This window comes from Peromyscus leucopus, chromosome 1, assembly GCF_004664715.2.
Source record: "Peromyscus leucopus breed LL Stock chromosome 1, UCI_PerLeu_2.1, whole genome shotgun sequence".
Taxonomy (NCBI): domain Eukaryota; kingdom Metazoa; phylum Chordata; class Mammalia; order Rodentia; family Cricetidae; genus Peromyscus; species Peromyscus leucopus.
In genome coordinates, this window is record NC_051063.1 from 182417734 (window position 1) to 182441324 (window position 23591).

At 44.2% G+C, this 23591-nt stretch overlaps 2 protein-coding genes across 2 annotated transcripts; both read left to right on the plus strand.

Moving 5' to 3' along the window:
• On the plus strand, positions 1-9655 carry LOC114684468 (zinc finger protein 773-like). Its single transcript, XM_028859060.2, has 5 exons — positions 1-316; positions 5582-5620; positions 6552-6678; positions 7222-7305; positions 8304-9655. The coding sequence occupies exons 1-5, from the start codon at positions 251-253 to the stop codon at positions 9269-9271; spliced, it is 1284 nt and encodes a 427-aa protein (XP_028714893.1). The 5' UTR covers positions 1-250; the 3' UTR covers positions 9272-9655.
• A 6897-nt stretch (positions 9656-16552) lies between these two features.
• LOC114684470 (zinc finger protein 419-like) lies at positions 16553-22532 on the plus strand. Its single transcript, XM_028859062.2, has 5 exons — positions 16553-16842; positions 18460-18498; positions 19622-19748; positions 20437-20535; positions 21040-22532. Exons 1-5 carry the CDS (start codon positions 16771-16773, stop codon positions 21945-21947), a joined length of 1245 nt encoding a protein of 414 aa, XP_028714895.1. The 5' UTR covers positions 16553-16770; the 3' UTR covers positions 21948-22532.
• The last annotated feature ends 1059 nt before the right edge of the window (positions 22533-23591 follow it).

Sequence of the window (23591 nt, forward strand, 5' to 3'; positions counted from 1 at the left end):
ACAAAAAGAAGAACAAGAAAAAAAAAAGACAAGACAAAAAGGCATTGGGACTTAGTGGTTGTGGGCAAGTGATTGTTCTCCATGGATGCTCGTGTCAGATCAGTGGAAAACTGATTTTTTTTTTTTTTAACACCTTCGTTGTTCAGGAAGAGGAGGCTTGAGAGGAGCGACGCTTTGTGCACTAGCACCCAGACGGGTTTGAAATCTGCGACGATCCGTGTGACAGGTTGCGCGTCTAGAGAGGACAGCCATGTCTATGGATCCAGCTGTCCAACAGAGTCAGGCTGCGGTGGCTGGGCAGGGAGCCCAGGCACAGGTGCGTACCACGTGATCACACCTCCGGTCCTAGAGTTAATGAAGGCTTGGCACAGGGCTCTCAGGCACATCCACTAACGAGCCTGGGAAGATTTGTGAGTGTAAGACATGTGCGGGGCCACAGAAGCCTGGCAGCTTTTTGGTTTGGGTTCTGGTGTGTTTGAAGACTGGGATCTCATAAAGCACAGACTGGCCTCAAACTCATAATCCTCCTGTTACAGCCTCCCAGACGCTGGGATTACAGACATGTGCCCCCATGGTCCACTACTTGAACAACCAACTTACCTACCTTCATTTATTACCTCTCCCTCCCTCTATCCTTTCCTTCCTCTCTCCCTCACTCCCTTCACTGGCTCCCGTTTTCTCTTTTTGTTTGAGGCAGGGTCTCACTGTGTAGCCCTGGCTGGTCTGGAAGTTGTTACATGAACCAGGCTGGCTTTGAACTCAAAGAGGTTTGCTCGTCTCTGGCATAGGTCACCACTCTGGCCCCAATCTTTCTTCTTTAAAAGTGTGTATGTATGTGTGTTGTGTTTGCCCTCGTGTGTGTGTGTGTGTGTGTGTGTGTGTGTGTGTGTTTGCCCTCATGATGTGTGTGTTTGGGGGCAGGAGGGTCCATGCATGCTTTGGCACAAGTACAAAGGACACAGAACAATTTTTGTTGATTTGTTTCTCTCCATCCACCTTCATGTGGGATCTGGGAATTGAACTCAGATCATCTGATTTTTCTTTAGTGAGATCATTTAACCACCAAACCATTCTGCCAACCCAGACCTGGATTAATGTTACAGGTCCTCATATCTCACATTTTCCCTCCACAAGAGAGAAATCACTATAGACTGGGTCAAGTTTTCCCTTGGGGACCTGCCAAGGTTCTCTCATTCACAGATTGCCCAGTCTGAGTCATCACTGCCTGGGGTGTCTGTCTGCTCTGCTGTCTGTCACTACTGTTTCCCTAATCGGCTCAGATCTGGGCTGAGGAAGAAAAGCTGAAGGTTTATTATTACTTTATGGTCCTGAGAGTGGAACCCATGAATAGTTATCAAGCCCTCTATATTGAGCCTCATCCCCAATCCTTGACTGGTGGCTGGTACTACACAGCTGAGCCACAGCCAGCTCCAAGGATGGAGTCCTGTGATCTGATGTGGTATTGACTGGTGTCTGCAGGACTGGACATTCCTGGACTGTGAGGATTCTGCATTGTGATTGAGACGTGGCTATTGGTGGGATAGATTCGGCTCGGTGGGCTTTCATTGCCACTCCCTGTGGAGAAAAGGAAGGTCAGTCATGCACTTGGCATGAGTAGCCCATCTGTGCCTCACCTCCTCAGCCTTATGCAGAGGATGATCCCCTGTCCCTATGAAAGGACCCTAGCAGAATTCCCTCCTTGAGGTATACACCAGCCAGTTAGCTGAAGTCTAGAGCCTGATTTCTCAGGCTCTGTGTTTATTCACTCTGATCTGATGAGTACTTGTTGAAACAGTATTTGATCAAGAATCACACATAAATGGGTAATTAAAACAGCATGGAAATAACATTATTATGAGCACTTAACAATTACTTGAAAACACATTCTGCATTTGATTAAAGCCTAATGCATTAAGTATCACATTCTTTTTTCTGATTGCTTTCTCACTTGTTTTTATGTGTATGAGTGTTTTGTCTGCATGTCTGTCTGTCTGTCTGTGCACCACTTGTGTGCTTGGTGCCTGCAGAGTCCAGAAGAAGGTATTGGATCCCCTGGGATTGGCGTTACAATGTGAGCTACCATGTGAATGCTGGGAATCAAACCTAGGTCTTCTGTTATGAAAGAGCAACCAGTGTTCGAAATAGCTGAGCCATCTCTCGGGCCCCAAATATCACATTCTTAAATAAGTGTATATAAATCAAATGCATGGTTTATAAAAGCATACCCACATATTTGGTTTTGAGGGGGAAATGATTAGTTCTTTGAGAATTTCTTTCACTGTCTTTTAATTATATTCATCCCCTCCTCTAGGTCCTCCCAGACCTACCTGCTTCCCTATCCAAACCATCAAGTTCAGTTTGTGTTAGCTATATATTCTTGAGTATATATTATATATAGCCTTCTACTGGAGTTTGGTTGACTTACCAAGAACTGTACTCTTAAGGAAAACTGACTCGTGCTCTCCCAAAAGCTATCAGCGACAAGAGCTCTTTGGTAAAGAGTAGGACTTTGTGTCTAAGGACCCTTTCCATGGTCTGGCTTGACTATACCCAGCTCTTGTGTATGCTGTCACAATTGTTGTGAGTTCATGCATGCAGCTGCCTTGCTGTTTCCTTATAGTTATCGGCTACCTCTGGCCCTTACATTCTTTCCATTGATCCCCCTTTCCCAGTGACTCCTAAGCCATGGGAAGGCGAGTCAGTGCAGGGCTAAGCATTCCAAAATCTCTTATTCTCTGCATCTTGCCTAGTTGTGGGTCATTGTATTGATTACCATTTTCTGCAAAGAGAAACTTCTCTGATGAAGGTTGAGAGATGATTGATCTATGGGTGTAACAACAAGGCACTGAGAATCAGTTTAACACACCATGTCCATGGAGCAGAATGATAGTATATTTTCCTCCGGGGCCTTGGACCTGCGTAGACAGAGATTCTTGGCCCTAGAATGGTGTCAGGATTGGAGTTCATCTTGTGAGGCAGGACTTAAGTCCAATCAGAAAGTGGTTGATGAGTAAATCCATGTTCCTTGCTATTCTGTTCACAATACCAGAAATAGAAACAGCCTAGATGTTCCTTGACTGATGCTGGATAATAAAAATGTGGTACATTCACACAATTGAATATTATCCCACTGTTAAGAAAAAACAAAATTATGAAAATCACAGGTAAAGAGATGGAGGGGGAAACAGTCATTTGGAGTGAGGTAACCCATGTCCAGAAAGAGAAATGTTGTATGGTTTCTCTCATTTTTGAACGCTAACTTCGGATCTTCAGATGTGTGTGTTAAATTTGGAGGTTGGGGAATGGGCGTGGGGGGCTTTCAAGGTGGGGGAAAGATAGTATGTAGTAGTATAAAGGTACATAAAGGGGACAAGAGAATAATGGAACAATAAAGGTTAAATTGAGGTGAGGGTGGGAGGTAAGGGTAGAGAGGGAATTGGGGAGAGATAAATAGCACTGAAGACTTTTTGAGAAATCATATGGGAGATGGATGTGGTAACTCATGCCTTTAATCTCAGCACTCAGGAGGCAGGGGCAGGTGGATTTCTGTGAGATTGAAGCCAGCCTGGTCTACATAGTGAGTCCCAGAACAGCCAGATCTGTCTATGTAGAGAGATAGTGTCTCAAAAAGAAAAAAAAAAGAGCAAACAAATAAAAAGATCACATAGAAACCCCCTACTATAGAAGGGGGTTACACACACACACACACACACACACACACACACACACACACAATTTTTCTATAATGGGGTGTGCTTTTTTTCTTGCTGTGATCAAAACCAAACTTTGGAGGAAAGGGTTTATTTGGATGTCTTAGTTAGGATTTCTACTGTTGTGACAAAATACCATGACCAAAGCAATTTAGGGAGGAAAGGGTTTATTTGGCTCACACTTCCACAGCACCGTTCATCATTAAAGGAAGTCAGCACAGCAACTCAAACAGGTCAGGAAAGCAGGAACTGATGCAGAAGTCATGGAGGGATGCTATTTACAGGCTTGCTCCTCGTGGCTTGTTCAGCCTGCTTTCTTGTAGAACCCAGGGCACCAGGCACCATTGGCTGGGCTCTCTATTATAAATCACTAACTAAGAAAATTCCCTACAGCCAATATTATAGAGGCATTTTCTCCATAAGATTCCCTACCTTCAGATAACTTTAGCTTGTGTCACGTTGCCATAAAACTAGCCATCACAATGGCTTATACTTCTATTTCATTGTTCATCATTGACATACTTAGGGCAGGACTCAAGGCAGGAACTGAAACAGAAACCACAGAGAAATGTAGCTTTTTGGCAGGCTCCCCCATGGCTTGCTCGGCTTGTCAGCTTGTTTCTTCTTCTTCTTCTTCTTTTTCTCCTTTTCTTCTTCTTCTCCTTCTTCTTCTTCTTCTCTCTTCTTCTTCTTCTTTTCTTCTTCTTTCTTCTCCTTCTCCTTCCTCTCTTCTCCTTCTTTCTTCTTCTTCTTTCTTCTTCTTCTTCTCCTCTTCCTCCTCTTCCTCTTCCTTCTTCTCCTCCTTCTTCTTCTTCTTCAGATCAGATTTATTTATTTATGTATACAGTGTTCTGTCTGCATGTATGTCTGCAGGCCAGAAGAGGGCACCAGATCTCATTACAGATGATTGTGAGCCACCATGTGGTTGCTGGGAATTAAACTCAGGACCTCTGGAAAGAGCAGCCAGTGCTCTTAACCTCTGAGGCATCTCTCCAGCCCTTAGCTTGCTTTTATACTATGCAGGTCCACCTGTTCAGGAGTGGCAATGTCCACAGTAGGTTACGTCCTCCCACATCAATCACTAATCAAGGAAATCCCCCATACACATGCTCACAGAACAATCAGATGACAATTTCTCAGTTGACATTCTCTGTTTCTAGATATGTCTAAGTTTTTCTTAAGTTGACAGAAACTGACCAGTATACTGGGAAATAGTTCTCCCCACCCCTGACTAGACACTACAGACTAACAAATAAGAAGCTTAGTGCCAAGAACAGGTTACTACTTTTGGAGTTGTTGGCCATTGAGGTCTCATGGGCACCAAACATTACAGGCTATTGCCAGTGCACTTGACTACTTTTCAGAACTTGACAGTAAGACCCTATTGCTGAAGACCCATCGCACTTGAGTCATAAAACACGGAGAAGTCACACTGGCACTCACCTGGAAGCTTCGTCCCTACAGAACACCCTTTTATAGTACTGGAAGGTGCTATGCTTGCCACCAGAGGAAAAAAGTAAGCTCTGATCTGAACCAGCTGTGAACCCTGGAACTATAACAACAGCCTGGCAGTGCCCATTTGTGCTAAAAGTCTTGACTACAGTATTATACATCCAGGAAGGACTGCACACCAGTACTTGACATGGTGTAGGACTGGGTGTAGTACAACAATACTCCCGTCAAGGAATGGGTGTCGTTCTCATTCCCATGTTCCAGAAGACAACATTGAGGAGCTGATGATTTGTCTAAGGGCACAATTAATAAGAGACGTCACTGAGGTCTTAGATATACCTGACTGAGGGGGGGGACTTGGATGGTCCTTCAGGATGCCAACATCATTGCTCTTTACTCACAGCCTTCTTTACCCACAGGTTGCAGTAAGTGCAAAGACATCGACTGACTGTAAAGAGGTAAGTGGAGGGTACCACAGGAACTCATACTCTTCAATTCCCTCATAAGTGATGGCTGGGATTATGATGCTTTGGGAATCTTTACTTGCTATTCTCCTATCCTTCCATCTGATTTAAATGGAAGGTGATTATAGAATATAAGGTCTCTGAGTCCAGAGCACAAAATTATATGGATAGGTTCCATTTATGGAAGCCACTCCCTTAAGATTCAGAGGTATGCAAGTTCCAGTGATGAGTATTAGAAAATGCCTGGAAGTAGGATGAATTAGGAATGCTCAGAAGCTGGGTGGTGGTGGTACATGCCTTTAATCCCAGCACTCGGGAGGCAGAGACAGGAGGATCTCTGTGAGTTCGAGGCCAGCCTGGGCTACAGAGCAAGTTCCAGGAAAGGCTCCAAAGCTACACAGAGAAACCTTGTCTCAACACCCCCCCCCCAAAAAAAAAGGAATGCTCAGAAGCCCTGGGGTGTACATGAGATTTGCTGGATGTGGTGGAAGGCAGCAGTTGGGAGTGGTACAGTAGATGAGAAGCTGTGGTCTTGAATACTAAAATGGGAAATGGAGGGACATGACGAGTGAAAAACGATGTGCATAATAACAGAAAGAATGAACAGATGGGCTCTCAGCTCACATGCTAGGGTTATAGTGGAGAACAGTGACTCAGATCTGCACAAATTTGGTTAGCATGATGTGGAGGAATCTATGTAAATTGTCTGGTAGAAAGGTGGAACTTTCCACACCAAATGTCAAGACTGGGTGAATTTCATTCATCTGTTGTGGCTGGTGCTGAATATAGTGTTCACTGCAACCTTGAGAAGAGACTGAATGTCAATGGATGAAAAGCCTGGTGCCCTCTGCAGAAGGAAGCTAAGTGCGAGGGGCTGTCTTTGGGATGTCAAATTAAATTAACTCAATGATCTCTGTTGTGGCAGGGTTGTATGGCCTTTAACGACGTGGCTATCTACTTCTTGAGGGAGGAATGGACACTGCTTGATGACTCTCAGAGGCATCTCTACCACCATGTGATGATGGAGGTCTTTGTTCTCATGTCCTCATTGGGTAAGCCTCCCCACAACATTCTGTAAGAGCAACCTATCTGGTTTGACTTCTTTTGTAGAGAGAGATGTCTTCTTCCCAAACTGGCCCATGGACCACTGACTCTTTCCCCACTGTCCTGGAGTAGGAAATACAGGTGAAAGACCATCTTCTTTCTCCTAAGTACAGCAAAGAGACACAGGAAGTGCCCTAAGATGAGGAAGATTATAGTAGCTTCATAGAGTTCACACTGATGGCCTCTCCATGACAATGTAAATACACAGCGTTCCTATGTCCTGGGTACTGTTCTCTTCCTCTAGGTGACTTGGGTCTGCCTGTGGCAGGAATTGTGACATTGATATGGACACTATTTGGTGGATTTTCTTGCAAGATCTCTCCAAGGGTCTTTGTCATTAGTTTTCTTTCTTTTTCTTTTCTTTTCTTTTCTTTTCTTTTCTTTTGTTTTTGTTCTTGTTTTTGTCATTAGTTTTCTTTCCTGTGGATTGCCATGAGTTACATCACTCTGACTTGGTATGGGACATTCACCTGTCCTGCTCTTTACTTTAGGACTCATACCTTCTGGGACCCGTAACATCATTCAGGTGGAGTCTTCAGATCCCTTCATTCCTGCACTGAGATTCCTGACTCCAAGTATGTGGATGGTATTGGGAGGGTGGAGGTTGCTGATGTATGCACTCTGGATGGGTTCATATGAAGTATCTTTCTCTTGGTTCTGATGTTTTGGTGCCAGAGCAAAGGATCATGGTTGAGTCCATCTGTCTATGTTTGCCCAGTTGCCTACCAGCCATTGCTATTATTTCAGAGCCAGGACTCTCTCTCTCTCCTGTGAGTCTTGTGTGTTTTGCCTGGTCCCCTGTAGCACTATATAACACTGGATTTCCTTGATTGTGTTGTTAGTAGGCACAAGTTCCCTGAGCAGTCCTTGAATACAGGTTCTTTGGGTGTTGTATTTAATGGCCATAGACACAGCCTTCTGCATTGAGTTAAGTATCTCTGTCTTAAAGTTTTTATTACTGTGATAAAACCATGACCAAAAACAACTTGAAGAGGAAAGGGTTCATTTCATCTTACATTTCCAAGTAATGGGTTCATCACTAAGAATAATTCAAGGCAGGAATTCAAGTCAAGAACTGAAGCAGAGGCCAGGGAGGAACACTGCTTACTGGCTTGCTTCCCATGGCTTGCTCAGCTGGGATTGCCTGACCAGGGGTGGCACCACCCCTATGAGCTGGTCTCACCTACATCAATATTAATAAAAAGAAATAACCCTTGATTATTTTATGGAGGCACTTTTACAGTTGAGGTCCCCTCTTCTCAGATGACCCTAGCTTGTGCCAAGCAGAGAAAAAAACCCAACTAGGACAGTCTCCAACAATTGGGGCTCTGCAGAAAGCCATTTTCTAAGGAAGGAGTTCAGGTCCCCACCACCCCTCCTTGTGCTGCATGCCATCCTCATGTTGTTGCTCATGAGGTTTCCTGGGACAGGGATCTTCAGCTTCATCACCATAATAGGCCCTTCTCATCTGAAGTTTCATGAGACACCTCAGGTACTGATCCCTTGTGGTGTTGCTGCCTCCAAGTCGAAGTATCCTTTATCATTGTTTCTCTATGTTTGGATTGCTGCAAAGGAATTGTGGTTGAAAAGATACCTTGGAAGCAGAACACTTCCATGGAAGCAGGGCTTAATATGACCATGCTCCCACCGCCACAGCTGGGCTGTACTGAGACATCCTTACAGAGAGCAGAGAGCAGGATTCCAGCTGTGGAGTGCAAGAAAAGTGACTTTTCACAGAAGAGTTTACAAAGCACAGACCGTGGGATGGACCTCCAGACTCCCTCAGGTCCTCTGGGGCATCCTGTGACTCACGGTAGTGAGGAGCCACCCAGGAGCACTAAAAGAAAAAAGGCTATTCGTAGTGAGAAGGGGAACTACAAATGCTGTGACTGTGGCAAATCCTTCAGTTGTAAGTCTCTGCTTATTCGACACCGGAGGATACACACTGGTGAAAAGCCTTTTAAGTGCAGTGACTGTGAGAAATCCTTCATCCAAAAGGCTGATCTGAATCAACATGTCAAAGTTCACACTGGCGAGAAGCCTTTCAGATGCAGTGAATGTGGGAAAGATTTCAAACATAGTCGCTCCCTTGTTGGGCATCAAAGAGTTCACACTGGAGAAAGGCCTTATAAATGCAGCCAGTGTGGGGAATCGTATATGAACAAATCCAGCCTCATTCGTCATAATCGACTCCATACTGGAGAAAAGCCTTACAAGTGCAGCGAGTGTGGAAAATTGTTTAAAGAAAGATCCAGCCTCGTTTATCATGCCCGAATGCACACTGGAGAGAGGCCTTTTAAGTGCAGCCAATGTGGGAAGAGTTTTAAAAAGAACTCACACCTCGTGAAACACCGAAAAGTTCACAGCAGAGGGAAACCTTTTAAGTGTAATGTATGTGGGAGATGCTTTACTGTGAGGTATATCCTCATTAAACACCAGAGATTTCACACTGCAACAAAGCATCATGAGTGCAAGCAATGTGGGAAAGTGTTTTGCTACAGGACTGGACTTTCTAGACACAAGAAGACTCATACTGAATAGAAGTATTGAGTGCCATGAAGATGGGAAATTGTTTTCATCATCTACTATATACATGCAAGGGAACATTCACTGAACAAAAATCAAGAATGTTTGAATTGTGAGGAGCCTTCACCCACACCTCCATCCTGTTCAACTGGAGAGGCCACGGTGCTGGGATGCATCATGAACCCACTGATTCTGGGAAAGCCTTTGAGCAAATGTCTGCTCTTATTAGTAACATATGCACAACTCAGATAGGTCTGTGAATGCAGAGAAAATCTTTAGCCATTGGTCAACCTTATCCTAAAAGTGACCCTTGTGAGGGAGTCATTCATTGAAAGTTACTCATCAAATAAGAACATTGGGACAAGATGAGAATTATTGCCATCTTCCTACCCCCCCCCCCCAAAAAAATGAATGTTTTCTAGGAAACTTAGCAAGAGGAAGGTCTGTTTTTTGTTTTGTTTTGTGGGGTGAAGGGTTGTTTTTTGGAGGCAGAGTTCTCTGTGTAGCCTAGGTTGTCCTGGAACTAGCTCTGTAGACCAGGTTGCCCTCGAACTCAGAGATCAGCCAGCCTCTGCCTCCCAAGTGCTGAGATTAAAGACACATGCACCACCACTAGGCCAAGTCCTGTGTTCTTGACTGCACCAGTGTGGAGTGGAGTTTCCAAGTGACTGAGTTTGAATGGAGGAGGAACAGTGTGGTCTCAGTTTAAATAAGACATGGCTTTTGTTGTTATAGTTGTTTGTTTGTTTGCACTTGTTTTCTCACTAAATGTTGCAGTTCCTGGAATAAACAATTGTTTGCTGTATTGTCTTCCTGACCGTATTGTTCCTAAGTGTCACTAGTTTTATTGGGGACCAGCTCTATGTAGCACCTTATGCTCTCATGTAGGAGTATAGCCCATATGCTTTAGGTATTTGTTGTTTTTTCAGGCGTAAGTATTTTTTCTGCATCTCTGTACGTACATTGAGTACATGCCTGGTAAAAATGGTATTGGATTGCCCAGAACTGGAGTTACAGATGGTTGTGAACCAGTCAGTGTTTGCTGGAAATGGATCCCAGGTCCTCTGCAAAAATAGCAAGTGGTCTTCAATACTGAGTCCTCTCTCCAGCCCAAGTTTTAAGTTTTTAAGAAGTTACCAGATTCAGTTCTAATTGGCTGTGTGTTTCAGATTTCCTCCTGAAGTATTTCACATACCAGTTTGTCACATCCTCCCTGACACTTTATAAGTTGTGAGGTGTTCACATGAGTCATTTTAACAACTATGTAGTAGCATATGATTGTAGTTTCATTTTTTATTATGGTCATATATTATTATAAAGATTCATTTAATTTTGTCAGTTTATGTTAGAACCTGCAGGTATGTGTGTGTACCACATGTGTGTCTGGTCCCCTTGCAGGTCAGAGTGGCCATCAGAGCCCCCTGAACTAGAGTTATAGATCCTTGTGAATTTCTAGTCAGTGCTGGGAATGGAACCAAGGTTATCTGCAAGAACAGCAGCTACTATTAGCCAATGAGCTATTTCTTTGTTCTCCTAAATCAGGTTTCCTTCCTTCCTTTTATTCTTCTTCCTTCCTTCCTTTCTTCCTTTCTCTCTCCCTCCCTCCATTCCTCCCTCCCTTTCCTCCCTTCCTTCTTTCTTTCTTCTTTCTTTCCTTCTTTCATTTTTTCACTCACTATTTAGCCTTGGATGTACCTGGATTCCTTCTGTAGACCAGGCTGGCTTTGAACTGAAAGAGATCCACCTGCCTAGGCCTCCAGAGTGCTGAAATTAAAGATGTGAAGTTGGGGTATGGTAGTGCACGCCTTTAATCCCAGCACTTGGGAGACAGAGGCAGGCAGATCCCTGTGAGTTCAAGGCCAGCCTGGTCTATAGGACAGGCTCCAAAGCTACACAGCAAAACCCTTTCTTGAGGGGGGGGGGAGTGAACCATCACACTTAGCACCCACATTTTTTTTTGCTAATTTTCTTTTATTATTTACTTTTTTCTTTTTGTTTGTATATGTGCTTATTTAAAAAAAAAAAAAACTGGTTTCCAAGCTAAGAGACAGAGACAGGTGTATCTGTGAGTTGAAGTAAAGCCTGGTTTACATGGTGAATACCAATGCTACATAGTATGAACCTCTTTCTCTCTCTCTCTCTCTCTCTCTCTCTCTCTCTCTCTCTCTCTCTCTCTCTCATACACACACACACACACACACACACACACACACACACACGAATAAAAAAAGAAAACAGAAAAATTTGTTTTCTCTTATTGTTTTAAAAGTTTTTGATATTTCTGTGAAAAATATCACAGTCTGTGGGTTTTTGTTTTTCCATTTTTATTTTCTGACAGGGTCTCACTATTGATCCCAGATGTCCTCAAACTCTTTCTTCTCCTCCCCCAGTCTCCTGAGAACTTAGATTGCCTGAATGCCAACATGCCCAGCTGTCTCCTTTGATCTCTCAAGGCTTAGGCACTTAGTCAACTTGCTGATGTAAGGCATTTTACTCTGAAGAGGTGAGAATTCTCTAACCATGAAGGTATAGCCATATTCATTCCTAATGTAAAGAGTATAATTATGCCTATGAACAGAGACATGTGACACATGATCTTCTGCCCATTCATGCTTTCCCAGACTGAAGGGCAGACATCCTGCACAAAAGAAAATAGAATGAAAATTAAGCATACACTAAAGCAGTGTTTCTCAACCTTCCTAATGCTGTGTCTCTTTAATACAGTTCCTCATGTTGTGGTGACCCCCAACCACAAAAAAATATTTTTGTTGGTACTTCATAACTATAGTGACACTACTATTACGAATCATAGTGTAACTACTTGTGTTTTCTGACAGTCTTAGGTGACCCCTGTGAAAGAGTTGTTGACACACTAAGGATGGTATTGAATATCATCCTCAAATCCCAAGTTCTGGGATTACAGCCATGCATCAATATGTTTTGTTTGAAGGAGGACTTTCTTAATCATGAGTATACAAGAAAGACATGAAGACATAAATAAAGGAGAGCCAGACAATTGTCAGTCACGTCCCATTCACGAAATCAGCAAGTTCCGAAAAGAAATTGAAGAGAAAGAATGAACAAATAATCCAACCAAACATGAACAACCAACAAATTACCAGAATCAACAAATAGTCCCCAGTAATTAACCTATCTACTAATAGTTTGAGCTCTATAGTTATAAGACAAAGACAAACTGCTTGGGTTCAAGGAAAAATCTGACTGATTTTTGTCTACAATAAATAAATCACTCACAAAGAGATTTATAATGTAAAATGTAAAACAATGTCAAAGCACATGGAAGATATAAACTAACCATGAGCAGTTAAACATATATCTGTTAAATTATACCTTACCTAAGATTGGAATAGATAAAACATGCTACAACATATTAATATGAGGAACAATTTGTTAAGAACTTGGAATAATAAATATGTATGCACCAATTCAGGTACATGATTTTCTAAAATAAATATTGCTAGACATGAACAGATAAATATGTACAGATACATTCATAGTGGGTGACTTCAATACCTCATTGTCATCAAAAGACCTGTCCCCTAGATAATGAAAAATAATTTTAAAAAACAGTGAAGAAATAATTGCAAGAGATCTTCAGACCATTGCAAATGGGCTGGACAGATGGGAGTGATCCACAAACAGACATGTGTGCAAAACACATGTACACATCAAAATTGAAAAAAAAGTATTTCAAACAACAACTATTGAAGATGAATTCTCAGTAGCCCATGGAGCATTTTCTAACATAGATCACATTGTAGGCTATAAATTATGTTTTTGTTTGTTTGTTTGATTAGGTTTGTTCATTTTGGTTTGGTTTTTCCAGACAGGTTTCTCTATGTAACAGCCCTGGCTGACCTGAAACTCGCTCTGTAGACCAGGCAGGCCTGAGACTTACAGAGATCCACCTGCCTCTGCCTCCTGAGTGCTGGGATTAAAGGTGTGCACCACTGTGCCCATTGTAAATGATATCTTAACAAATACAAAAGAATCAAAATCATTACTTATATCTACTCATATCGCAGTGCAATAAAAATAAATGTCAATAGCAAGCTGGCAGTGGTGGCGAATGCCTTTAATCCCAGCACTCGGGAGGCAGAGGCAGGCGGATCTCTGTGAGTTCGAGGCCAGCCTGGGCTACTAAGTGAGTCCCAGGAAAAGCGCAAAGCTACACAGAGAAACCCTGTCTCGAAAAAACCAAAAAATAAATAAATAAATAAATAAATAAATAAATAAATAAATAAATGTCAATAGCAAAAAAAAACTATTAGAAACTATGCAAAGAAAAAGCAATTGGCCATTGCTCTTGAGTGACCAGTGGATCAATGAAGAAATCAGAAGGAAAATTTAAAAATTCATATAATCAAATGCAAATGAAAATACTACTTACTGAAGGATAATGTGGGCTCAAGATTTTATCCCCAGCACTTGGGAGGCAGAGGCAGGTAGATCTCTTTGAGTCTAAGGCCAGCCTGCTGATCTACATAGAGTTCTAGGACAGCCAGTGCACATAGAGAGACCCTGCTGAAAAATAAAAAAGGAAGAAAGAAAAGGAAAAAGGAAAAGGACCATACAAGAAACTTGTTCTAATAATAGACACATAATAACATAATAGACACAATTCTAAAGGATGGCTGATAATTATGAGAGCTCTATTAGTTACTTTTCTCATCAGTATGACCAAATATTTAATATATACAACACAGGGGACTTGAGATTTATATTGTCTGGTTTATGTTTCAGGGCAGGGAGTCCATGATGGTAAAGAAGGTACTGCAGCTGGACCAAGTCCATACACCCAGAAGCACATGCATGCACAAACACACACAGATTAATCTTTAAAAATAACTCCAGTGTGGGGGTGGGTGGTACATGCCTTTGATTCCAGCAAAAGTAGGTGGATCTCTGAGCTTGTGGCTAGCTTGGTCTACGTCACGAGTTCCAGAAAAGCTAGGGCTACAGAGAGACTCCCTGTCTCAAAAATGAACAAATAAACAAAACAACAAAAACACAACAATAAACAAACAAAAAACCTGTAGGGATATCTTGCAATCAAAGATGTGTGGTGTATTCAGCATTAGTGTCTTATCCTTTAGCTCTGGTAGTCAACCAAGAAGATGGCAGAAACTTGCAATTTTTTGGATGCCTCTGGGGCTTCCCTGGTTAATCATTCATGAGGAGGTATCTCCCACTCAGTATTGAGGCTTTTGTTTAATTACCTATTGCTTCAAGTGGGCAAGATATTCATGACTGCAAAATACTGGCATGACTTGGGGGTAAGCAACCACTCTTTGATGAGATTTAGGCCATTCCAAAGAAGGGAAGCCATGCCTGGCACTGTTAACCCAGTCAAAAGCCATGGATGGGGAGGTCACAGTCCCAGACCAGAACTTAAGACTGTTGTTCAGCTAATAGACAGAGCATAGAACTGGCTACTAAATACTGTCTATATTCATAGACAAATGCTACTCTCAGCATTAGTCAGAGAAGCCTTCTATGGAGTGGATTTAAGTAGATGAAGAGGCTCTTGTTTGTTTAAGGTGCTGATGATAAGCTACAGGTGAATGCTCAGCCCTGGACAAGGCATTTATCTTAGTCCCTGGAAGGCTAAGGGACACTGAGGAAGAGGAGACAGAATGGAAGAGCTAGAAGACTGGAAGGCTGTGGAATGCCATCTTTTGGGCAAGCCAGAATGATCCCAGCAACAGAGCCAGAGCATCTCCTGTTGTCTGCCCAGGGTTTGCACAAGAATGGAACCATCGATAGGGATGAGCTGGGGAGTTTTTCAGGGTACCTACTTTTCTCTGGAGAACCATAGGCTATGGGTAGATTTTGAGAGAAGGGGAGTTATTGGTTGTCTACCAGGTGCTGAGCCCAGGGAGCTCCAGTGAATAGTTTCAAGTAGATGGTCACACATCGCCCTTGTTTAAAACAGTGAGTAACAAAACAAACAAACAAAACCCAAGAGGGGCTGGAGAGATGGCTCAGCAGTTAAGAGCACTAGATGCTACTTCAGCCTTGTTGAAGAAAGCAGGCTTTGTCTGCCCACTCTTTTCTGTCATGAGGCCACTTTCCTTGGATGTACAAAGAATCCTTGTCCTTTTGTCCTGTGTCACTTTGTGGAGCTGGTGCTTGCCACATTTTTTTTTTTTTTAGAAAGCCCAGCAGGTTTTAGGAATATTCGCCATGTTTACAGGAGCAATATTGGCACAGAAAGTAACTACAATCTTTAAAAGAGTAAAAATTAAAATAAATAAAACAGGTCACAGTCAGGAATATCAGTCCTATACCCAGGCTCACAACCCAGACCCCAGGGTGCAGTAACAATCAGGTAGGTCAGGGATCATGTTATCACCTCATCGAGAGTTCCCAGACCAACTGACTGGGCTACCCAGAGAGGCACATGTACAGGAACATTCCTACTCAACGCTTAGAACCAGACACACCATGGCAGTACAGATTTCAAACCTGTCTAGGTGCCAGAGGACAAGACCTTTCTCCTCTCCCACCCTTCTACCTTCTTGGTTTTCTTTTTACAGAGAATGTTTCTTTTCTTTTTCTTTTTTTTCTCCAGAAACATTTATTAGCATGATTGAAAACATTTTTTGAATAATAACAGAAGGAGATTCTAAACATGATTTCTGTGAGTTCAAGGCCAGCCTGGTCTACAAGAGAATTACAGAAGAGCCAGTTGTTACACAGAAAAAAACCCTGTCTCGAAGGGAGGGGGGGAAAGGTGGAGCGTAGGGAAGTATCTGAATCTAAAATCCCATGGTGAAGGAATCCTTGATTCCAAGTACGTCATTTTTGTCCTCCATGGTCACGGACCTGGTAAATACCATTTCACACAAGGCAAAGGTCTGAAATGCAAAAGTCAACATTGCCCTATCTCATGCATTTCTGAACATCAAACAAAACAATTAGGTCTCACTATGTAGCCCTGCCTGGCCTGGAACACACTGTGGCAGGTTGGCTTCTAAAAACACTGAGCTCTGCCTGCCTCTGCCTTCAGTTCTGTAATTTAGAAGAGTTCCAGCAAGCTCGACCTTGTAGCTCACCCCCTCTTTCTAACCCACACCCAACTTACCTCAGGTAGAAAATATTGGGGCGTCTATAATTACAATATTCTCCACACCAGTCCCATGAAGTCCATGGAAATTTGAGTCTCCTCCATCTGGGCAGTTGTGTCCAGAGCTGACATTTGATCCTATTTGAACTACATTGCCCAGAAATCATTGCAAGAAGCTCAACCAATGAAAATCGGTAGTTCAGTGACGACAATGACCGTTGGGCGGGACTTTGGGCTCTACGTGAAGGAGAGTCTTTGTAACTTCCTGGACCCGGCAGTATGGTTCACAGAAAACTGGTTTCATCTGAGTTGGCCATGACAGGAAAACCGGAGCGTTAGAAGCGTTTGTTCTTTGTCATAGAGACGGGTCTGAGGTTCGTAACGACACGTGTGACCTGATCCAGGCTTGGAGCAGGGCTAAGCCATGTCCCAGGGCCCCACCATCCTGTGGAGCCCGATGGTGATCGTGGAGGCTGCGGGTGGAGCCCTGCCTCAGGTGAGTGCCGCGAGATCGCCCGCCTACCTGCATTCTAGAGCTTTGAGATCTGAGTCAGGAACCGACAGGGCAGGCCCGGTGTCCCCGACTGTAGGACACTGGTGGACGAGAATTATGGTTTTGACATCTAAGTGCTAGAGAGCGATCCCCTCTGATTCACAACGTCTGGCAGACCATTCATCGAAAGGCTGCAGGCCCGCAGGAGCTCAAAGACAGAAGCCCTGGAGTGACCCCTGCTGGCATTAGATGCGGGGAAAGGGCGCAGTGCGCCTAAGGAGCTTTTATTTATGGAGATGCTGGTGGCCAGGGAAGATCTGAACAGAGGAGAGACTTGATCTGTTCAGAGTTTTCCAACCTTCCCGGGGAATATTGGGCATGGATGAGGCGATGTGGATGGAGGGATGGAGACAGAGAACTTGAATCTTTGGGTATATCCTGTGGACTAATGCAGGAGTTGGGGTTGTAGACCACAGAAGTGGAGAGTAGTCTTCAGATATCTGATACATCCCCCGCTCCTCGCCAGTAGTTCTGGCGGCCCTGGAACTAGCTGTGTAGACCAGGATGGCCTCAAATTCACCAAGATCCTCCAGAGTGATTGGATTAAAGGTGTGGGCTCCCACCTCGGGCCTCTCTGATAGATTTAAAAGAAGTACTTTCTTTTCCTTTCCTTTATTTATCTTTTTACGTGAAAACATTTCATCATTTGAATAAAGTCTACTGGCCTCAGACACAAGGATCTGCTTCTCTTTCATTCCATGTGTTGCAATTAAAGGGGTGCACCACTGTGCCTGGCTGATACCGCCCCTCACCCTCACCCCCACCCCCACCCCCACCCCCAAGGCTTTCTCTGTAGGATTAAAGGCATGGGCCAGCCACCACCACCTATCTCCTAAATTCTTATATGTGTGTAGATAAAACAATACATTCTGAAATGATTGTTTAAGTGTTTGTGAAACTCTTGACACAAGTATTAGTCATGTGCCCAGGAAAAGCCTGTACTGAGTGAGTACTTGTCACGTAGGGCTACGTTTGATGCAATGCTTTTCTTTTCAGCTAGGACTGTGTGGTGGTTTGGATGAGAATGGTTCCATAGGCTGGTGTTTGTGAAGGCTTAGTCACCAGGGAGTGGCACTGTTTGAGAAAGATTAGGAGGTGTGGCCTGGTTGGCAGAAGTGTGTAGCTGGGGAAATTTGCCAATGTCCTTTCTGTCTCTCTGTCTCTGTCTCTGTCTCTTTCTCTCTCTCTCTCTTCCATATCAGGATGTAAAGCTCTCAGCTACTGTACTAGCCCCATGCTTCTCGGCTTCCCACCCTGATAATAATAGACTAACCCTATGGAACTACAAGCAAGCCCCACTTAAATGCATTCATAAGAGTTGCCTAGGTCATGGTGTCTCTTCACAGCAATAGAGCCGTAAATAAAAAAACAAGCTGCCATTCTTATCCTCAGAGAACAAACTGAGGAGATTGATACCTGGACCAAGGTTACCCAGTAAAGGGATGAAGCCCATGGGGGCAGTTGGGTGTACCTGACTACAGGTATGTGAGGAGACTTGGATGGACCTTTGGGATACCAACACCTCGTTTGTTACTCACCTGTAGCCTTGTTTTTCTACAGGTTTCCCATTATTCAGTGAAACCGGCCAACCAGGAAGAGGTAAGTGGAGGGTGCTCAGGAAACACACTCCTCAGTCTTCACATAAGAGACCTCTGTGATTGCAGTGTCCTGGGACTCTTTGCTTAACATTCTCTCCTTCCGTTGGATTTCCTGGCAGGTGCTCAAAATGTGAGGTCCCCATGTCCACAGCAGAGAATACATGGCCAGGTTTCCATTTATGGCAACCATTGGCTTAAGTTTCCAAGGTCTTAAAGTTCCAGTGATGAGCATTAGAGGATGCCTGGAAGTGAGATGGTTGGGAATGCAGAGGAATCCTCAGGTGTGCTGAGGTCCGCTGGATTTAGTGGAAGGTAGTAGCTGAGGGCTGGGCTTGCATACTGAGTTGGAAATGGAAGTTCAGTGGGGAGACTGATGTGTGCGCTGTGAGAGTATGTATGGATGGCTTCCTGGCCTTCCTGCCTGGGACACAGTGGATACCAGTGACCCAATATGGTCTGTGTGAGGCAGATGATTGGGAGGAGCCCATGTGAATTCTCTGATAGAAAGGAGGGCCTTTCCATGGCATCCTTCAAGCTTGGATCGACTCCAGCTGTGGTGGTTCAATGACCATGCCCCCCATAGGCTCATAGACGTGAACACTTGTTCCCCATTGGTGGAAGAGTCTGGGGGGAGGACTAAGAGGTGTGGCCTTGCTGGAGGAGGTGTGTCACTGGGGTGGGCTTGTAGGTTTCAAAAGTCCATGCCATTCCCAGTTAACTCTCTCTGGTGCCTGGCTCAGGATGTAAGCTCTCAGCTGCTGCTCCAGTGCCATGATGCCTGCTGCCTTAGGGGTCACGGACTCACTCTCTGAGTTGTGAGCCCCCAATGAACTCTTTGTTCTATAAGTTGCCTTGGTCATGGTGTCTCTTCCCAGTAATAGAAAAGTGACTAAGACACCCCCTGTCCACCTGCTTGTTGACTAAGACACCCCCTGTCCACCTGCCTGTTCTTGCTGAGTGCTGACCAGAGCACTCGGTGGGCCCTTGAGGCCAGACTGGATGTCCTAGCTTCAGAGCCTGGTACCCTCTGAGGTAGGAAGCTAAGTGAGAATGGCTGTCTTGAGGATGGAAAGAGTCCCTGACAAGGAGACTTCACATAAACTCTACTTTCCCCTTTGTGGCAGGGTTGTGTGTCCTTTGAGGATGTGGCTGTGTACTTCTCCTGGGAGGAATGGAAACTGCTTGATGACTCGCAAAGGCTCCTGTACCAGACTGTGATGACCGAGATCTTCGCACTTGTGTCCTCACTGAGTAAGCCCTTCCCTCCATCCTGTTAGAACATGTCTGTATTGGCTTGGGTTTTTGTTTTGTTTTGTTTAGCTACAGAGACACATATCCTTCTCACAGCTGGCCTGTGAAAGCTCAGTCTTTCTTCCCACTGTCCTGTAGTTGAATATATAGGTTATGGACACAGGCTTGTTACACAATACCTTTTCTCCCTTAAGAACAGTAACGGCCAGGTTGGGGATTTAGCTCAGTGGTAGAGGGCTTGCCTAGCAAGCTCAAGGCCCTGAGCTCAGTCCTCAGCTCTGGGGGGGGGGGGGGGGGGGGGGACAGGGGGACGGACAGTAACGACAAACAGGAATCATTTTGATGTGACAACATTTGTATGGTGCAAGGGCTCCTGGAACTCACTGTATTGACCAAGCTGGCTGGAACTCAGAGATCCTCCTGCCTCTGCCTTCCAAGTGCTGGGATTAATGGTTGGCAACTCTAGAGGGTTGGGAGTCTCAATCAGTGATCAGTCTTCCCTGAGCTGATGACAGAGCAAATACATAGCATCTCTGTAACACAGATACTTCTCACTTCTTCTAGGTGACATGCCTTGATGTTTTTCTTACAAGAATTGTTCTCATTAGGCTTCTTTCCTTTGGGTTATTATGGGTTGATCAGTGTGTCTTTGTATGGAACTCTCACTTCTTGTATCATCTTCCTTTAGGACTTGAACTTTCTGGGATCAATGACACAACTCAGATGGAGTGTTGCGGAGATCTCTCTGTGCCTGCACTGAGATTCATGACTCCATGTTTGTGGACAGGTACTCGGAGGGTGGAGATTGCTTATGAATGCACCTATTATTTCTGAAACAGGACTGTCCCCAATGTATCAATCTCAGATGATTGGCCCATTGCTTTGCCACACTGTGAAACTCAGGCTTCCCTTGATGGTGTTAGTGTGCTTTATACCTAGGTCAGTACTTGAGTGTAGGTTCCTCAGTTACCATGTCCTATGGGCCTAGACAGCCTTCTGCACTGTGTCCTGCATCTCCAGCAGCTGGGGCTTGTAGAAAGCTATTGCTGAGGACAGTGTTATGGTTCACAGTGCTTCTCCCAGTGATTCACTCCATGCTTGTGTTCTTACTGTCTCTAGGGTCCTTAGATCCTATGATATTGACAAATTCAGCATGACAATGGGTCCTTACCACCCTGAACTAGTCCCCTTGTTCTGTAAGAAATCTCAGTTATGTGTGCTCAGTAATGTGTGCTGTCTGTCTGTCACTTGACAATCTCCATGCCATTCATCAGTATTTGTCTCTGGTCAGGTTGTTGGATCAAGGTGGAGAGTGAAACGCCCCGCTTTGAGCAGAGTCTTTCCACAGAAGGAGATCTTAGTTCATCCATGCTCCAACAGCAAATGCTGAGCTGTGCTGAGACACCCTTGCTAAGTGCAGACAATGCAATGATCATCCAGACTTCCTCAGGTCTTCTCGGGCATCAGGTGACTGCCAGTGGTGGGGAGGCACCCAAGAGCACTGAGAGTGGAGAGGCCATTCACACTGAGAAGAAAAACTGCAAATGCACGTACTGTGGCAAAGTCTTTACTAGTATATCTCACCTTAATCGGCACTGGAAGATACACACCGGAGAAAAGCCTTTTCAGTGCAGCGAATGTGGGAAATCCTTCAGCCAAAAAGCCTTTCTCATTAAGCATTTCAGAATGCACACTGGAGAAAAGCCTTATAGGTGCAGGGAATGCGGCAAAGCCTTCAAGCATAATATCTCCCTTATTTCCCATCAGGGACTTCACACAGGAGAAATGCCATTTAAGTGCAGTGAATGTGGGAAATCCTACAGGAGCAGGGAAGGCCTTAAAGTTCATTATCGATTTCACACTGGAGAAATGCCTTTTGAGTGCAGCGAATGTGGGAAATCATACAGAAGCAGGGAAGGCCTTTTGAATCATTTCTACAGTCACACTGCCGAGAAGCCTTTCAGCTGCAGTGAATGTGGGGAGTATTTCACCCAGAACTCTGACCTCATTGAACACCTAGCAGTCCATGGCAAGCCTTATAAGTGCAATGAGTGTGGAAGAGTCTTTAATTCAAGTTATAACTTTGTTAGACACATGAAAGTTCACATTGTAGCAAAGCAGTATGCGTGCAGGGAGTGTGACAAAGTGTATTGCAGTAGCTCTAGCCTGTATAAACACCGAAAGATTCACACTCGATAAACGTCTAAGGAAGGCAAAGAAGGTAAGAAGTCCCTTAGTCATCTAAATGAACACCTGAAATCTCAGCGAACCAGAAGTGTTGAGTGCTTCAGAGCAGATGTCAGCATCATTCACACACCTCCAACCCATCAAAGTGGAGAGGTCACTGCACTAGGATGTGTCATGAAGCCATGGATTCGGGGATCCAGGTTTGAAGCCTCTGCACAAAAGTGTTTTCTGAAAACAACATCACATCCCACATAGGTTTCTGAGTGCAGAGATTGTAGGGAACAGCTTCAGCCGCTGGCACACCTTCAGCTTTAGGACTGAACCTGACCTTTAAAGAGACATTCTGAGAGTGGCCTTTGTAAGAGATACATCATCTATCGAAACCGCATCCTCTGGTAGATCTCTTTCCAAGAAGCTGACGCCAGGGAACTAAGAGAGAGGGAACTCTGTGCTTGGCTGACCAAGTGAGGAGTGGACTTTCCATGGGACTGAATTTGGGTGGGGGAGGAACAGAGTGTCCTTGGATTTTAACGAGACATGACTTCTCCTTTTACTGAGTGTTACAGTGCCCTGAATAAATGCTTGTTTTCCCCCCTCTGTAGTCTTTCATGACTGATTGCAGAGGTTTTCCTCTGTGCTCCTGGGTTTCAGTAGACTTTTTGTTGTTGTTAGAGTCATTTTTTTGTATGAGCGTTCAGTTCATATATGTATGTCCACCAAATACATATGTTTATGTATGTATACAACATGTGTGTCTGGTGCTGACAAAGGTCAGAAGAGAGCATATCCTCTCCCCAGAACTAGATTGAAAGAGCAACATGTGCTTGTAACAACTGAGTTTCCTTGATTTTCACTAGTTTTGATGGAGAGCAGCTCCATGGTGTCCCTCATGATCTCATGTTGATATGTAGTCCAAATGTTTTCATTTATGTGTTTGCTTGTGTGCATACTGAATGCTTATGTGGGGAAGAAAGTCATGGGATCCCCTGGAACTGGAGTTACATATGGCTCTTAGCTGCTGTGTGTGTGTGTGTGTGTGTGTGTGTGTGTGTGTGTGTGTGTATGTATTTGTGTGCTGGAAATGGAACCTACGTCCTCTGCAAGACAGCAGGTGCTCTTAAGCACTAAGCCATCTCAGCAGCCCTATCACATACTTCCTTTTGTTTGGAGACAGTGTTTCTCTGTGTATCCCTGCCTGTCCTGGAACTTGCTTTGTAGACCAGGCTGGACTCAAAGATCCATCTGCCTCTGCCTCCTGAGTATTGGGATTCAGAGTGTGCATATACATGTTTTCGAAGTATGACTGTAAGCATGAGTCTTCTAAGTTCTTATTAATAAAATCAAACCTGAGCCAGGTATGCGGTGAACTGGAAGATCAGAGATACAGAACAAGCCACAGCTAACCTCACCTGGCCAGCTTCTCAGCTGATCTTATTTCCTCAGACTGGAGGCCTCTGAGTCCTCATCCAGAATGGGTCTCAGCTGAATTGCTGCTCAAAAGCCTGAATGCTTAACCAGCCAAAATGCCTCTAGTTTCTGGTCCTCATGCCTTATATACCTTTCTGCTTTCTACCACCACTCCCTGGGATTAAAGGCTTGCTTTCTGGTATTAAAGGCTGTGATGAGTCACCATGCCTGTCTGTATCCTTGAACACA

Excerpts from the sequence above, each read along its gene's own strand:
- LOC114684468 (XM_028859060.2), top strand. The coding sequence starts at position 251 with ATGTCTATGGATCCAGCTGTCCAACAGAGTCAGGCTGCGGTGGCTGGG. Across the intron at positions 317-5,581 it reads GGCAGGGAGCCCAGGCACAG|GTTGCAGTAAGTGCAAAGAC; the intron begins GTGCGTACCACG and ends CTTTACCCACAG. Across the intron at positions 5,621-6,551 it reads CATCGACTGACTGTAAAGAG|GGTTGTATGGCCTTTAACGA; the intron begins GTAAGTGGAGGG and ends CTGTTGTGGCAG.
- LOC114684470 (XM_028859062.2), top strand. The coding sequence starts at position 16,771 with ATGTCCCAGGGCCCCACCATCCTGTGGAGCCCGATGGTGATCGTGGAG. Across the intron at positions 16,843-18,459 it reads CGGGTGGAGCCCTGCCTCAG|GTTTCCCATTATTCAGTGAA; the intron begins GTGAGTGCCGCG and ends GTTTTTCTACAG. Across the intron at positions 20,536-21,039 it reads GACTCCATGTTTGTGGACAG|GTTGTTGGATCAAGGTGGAG; the intron begins GTACTCGGAGGG and ends GTCTCTGGTCAG.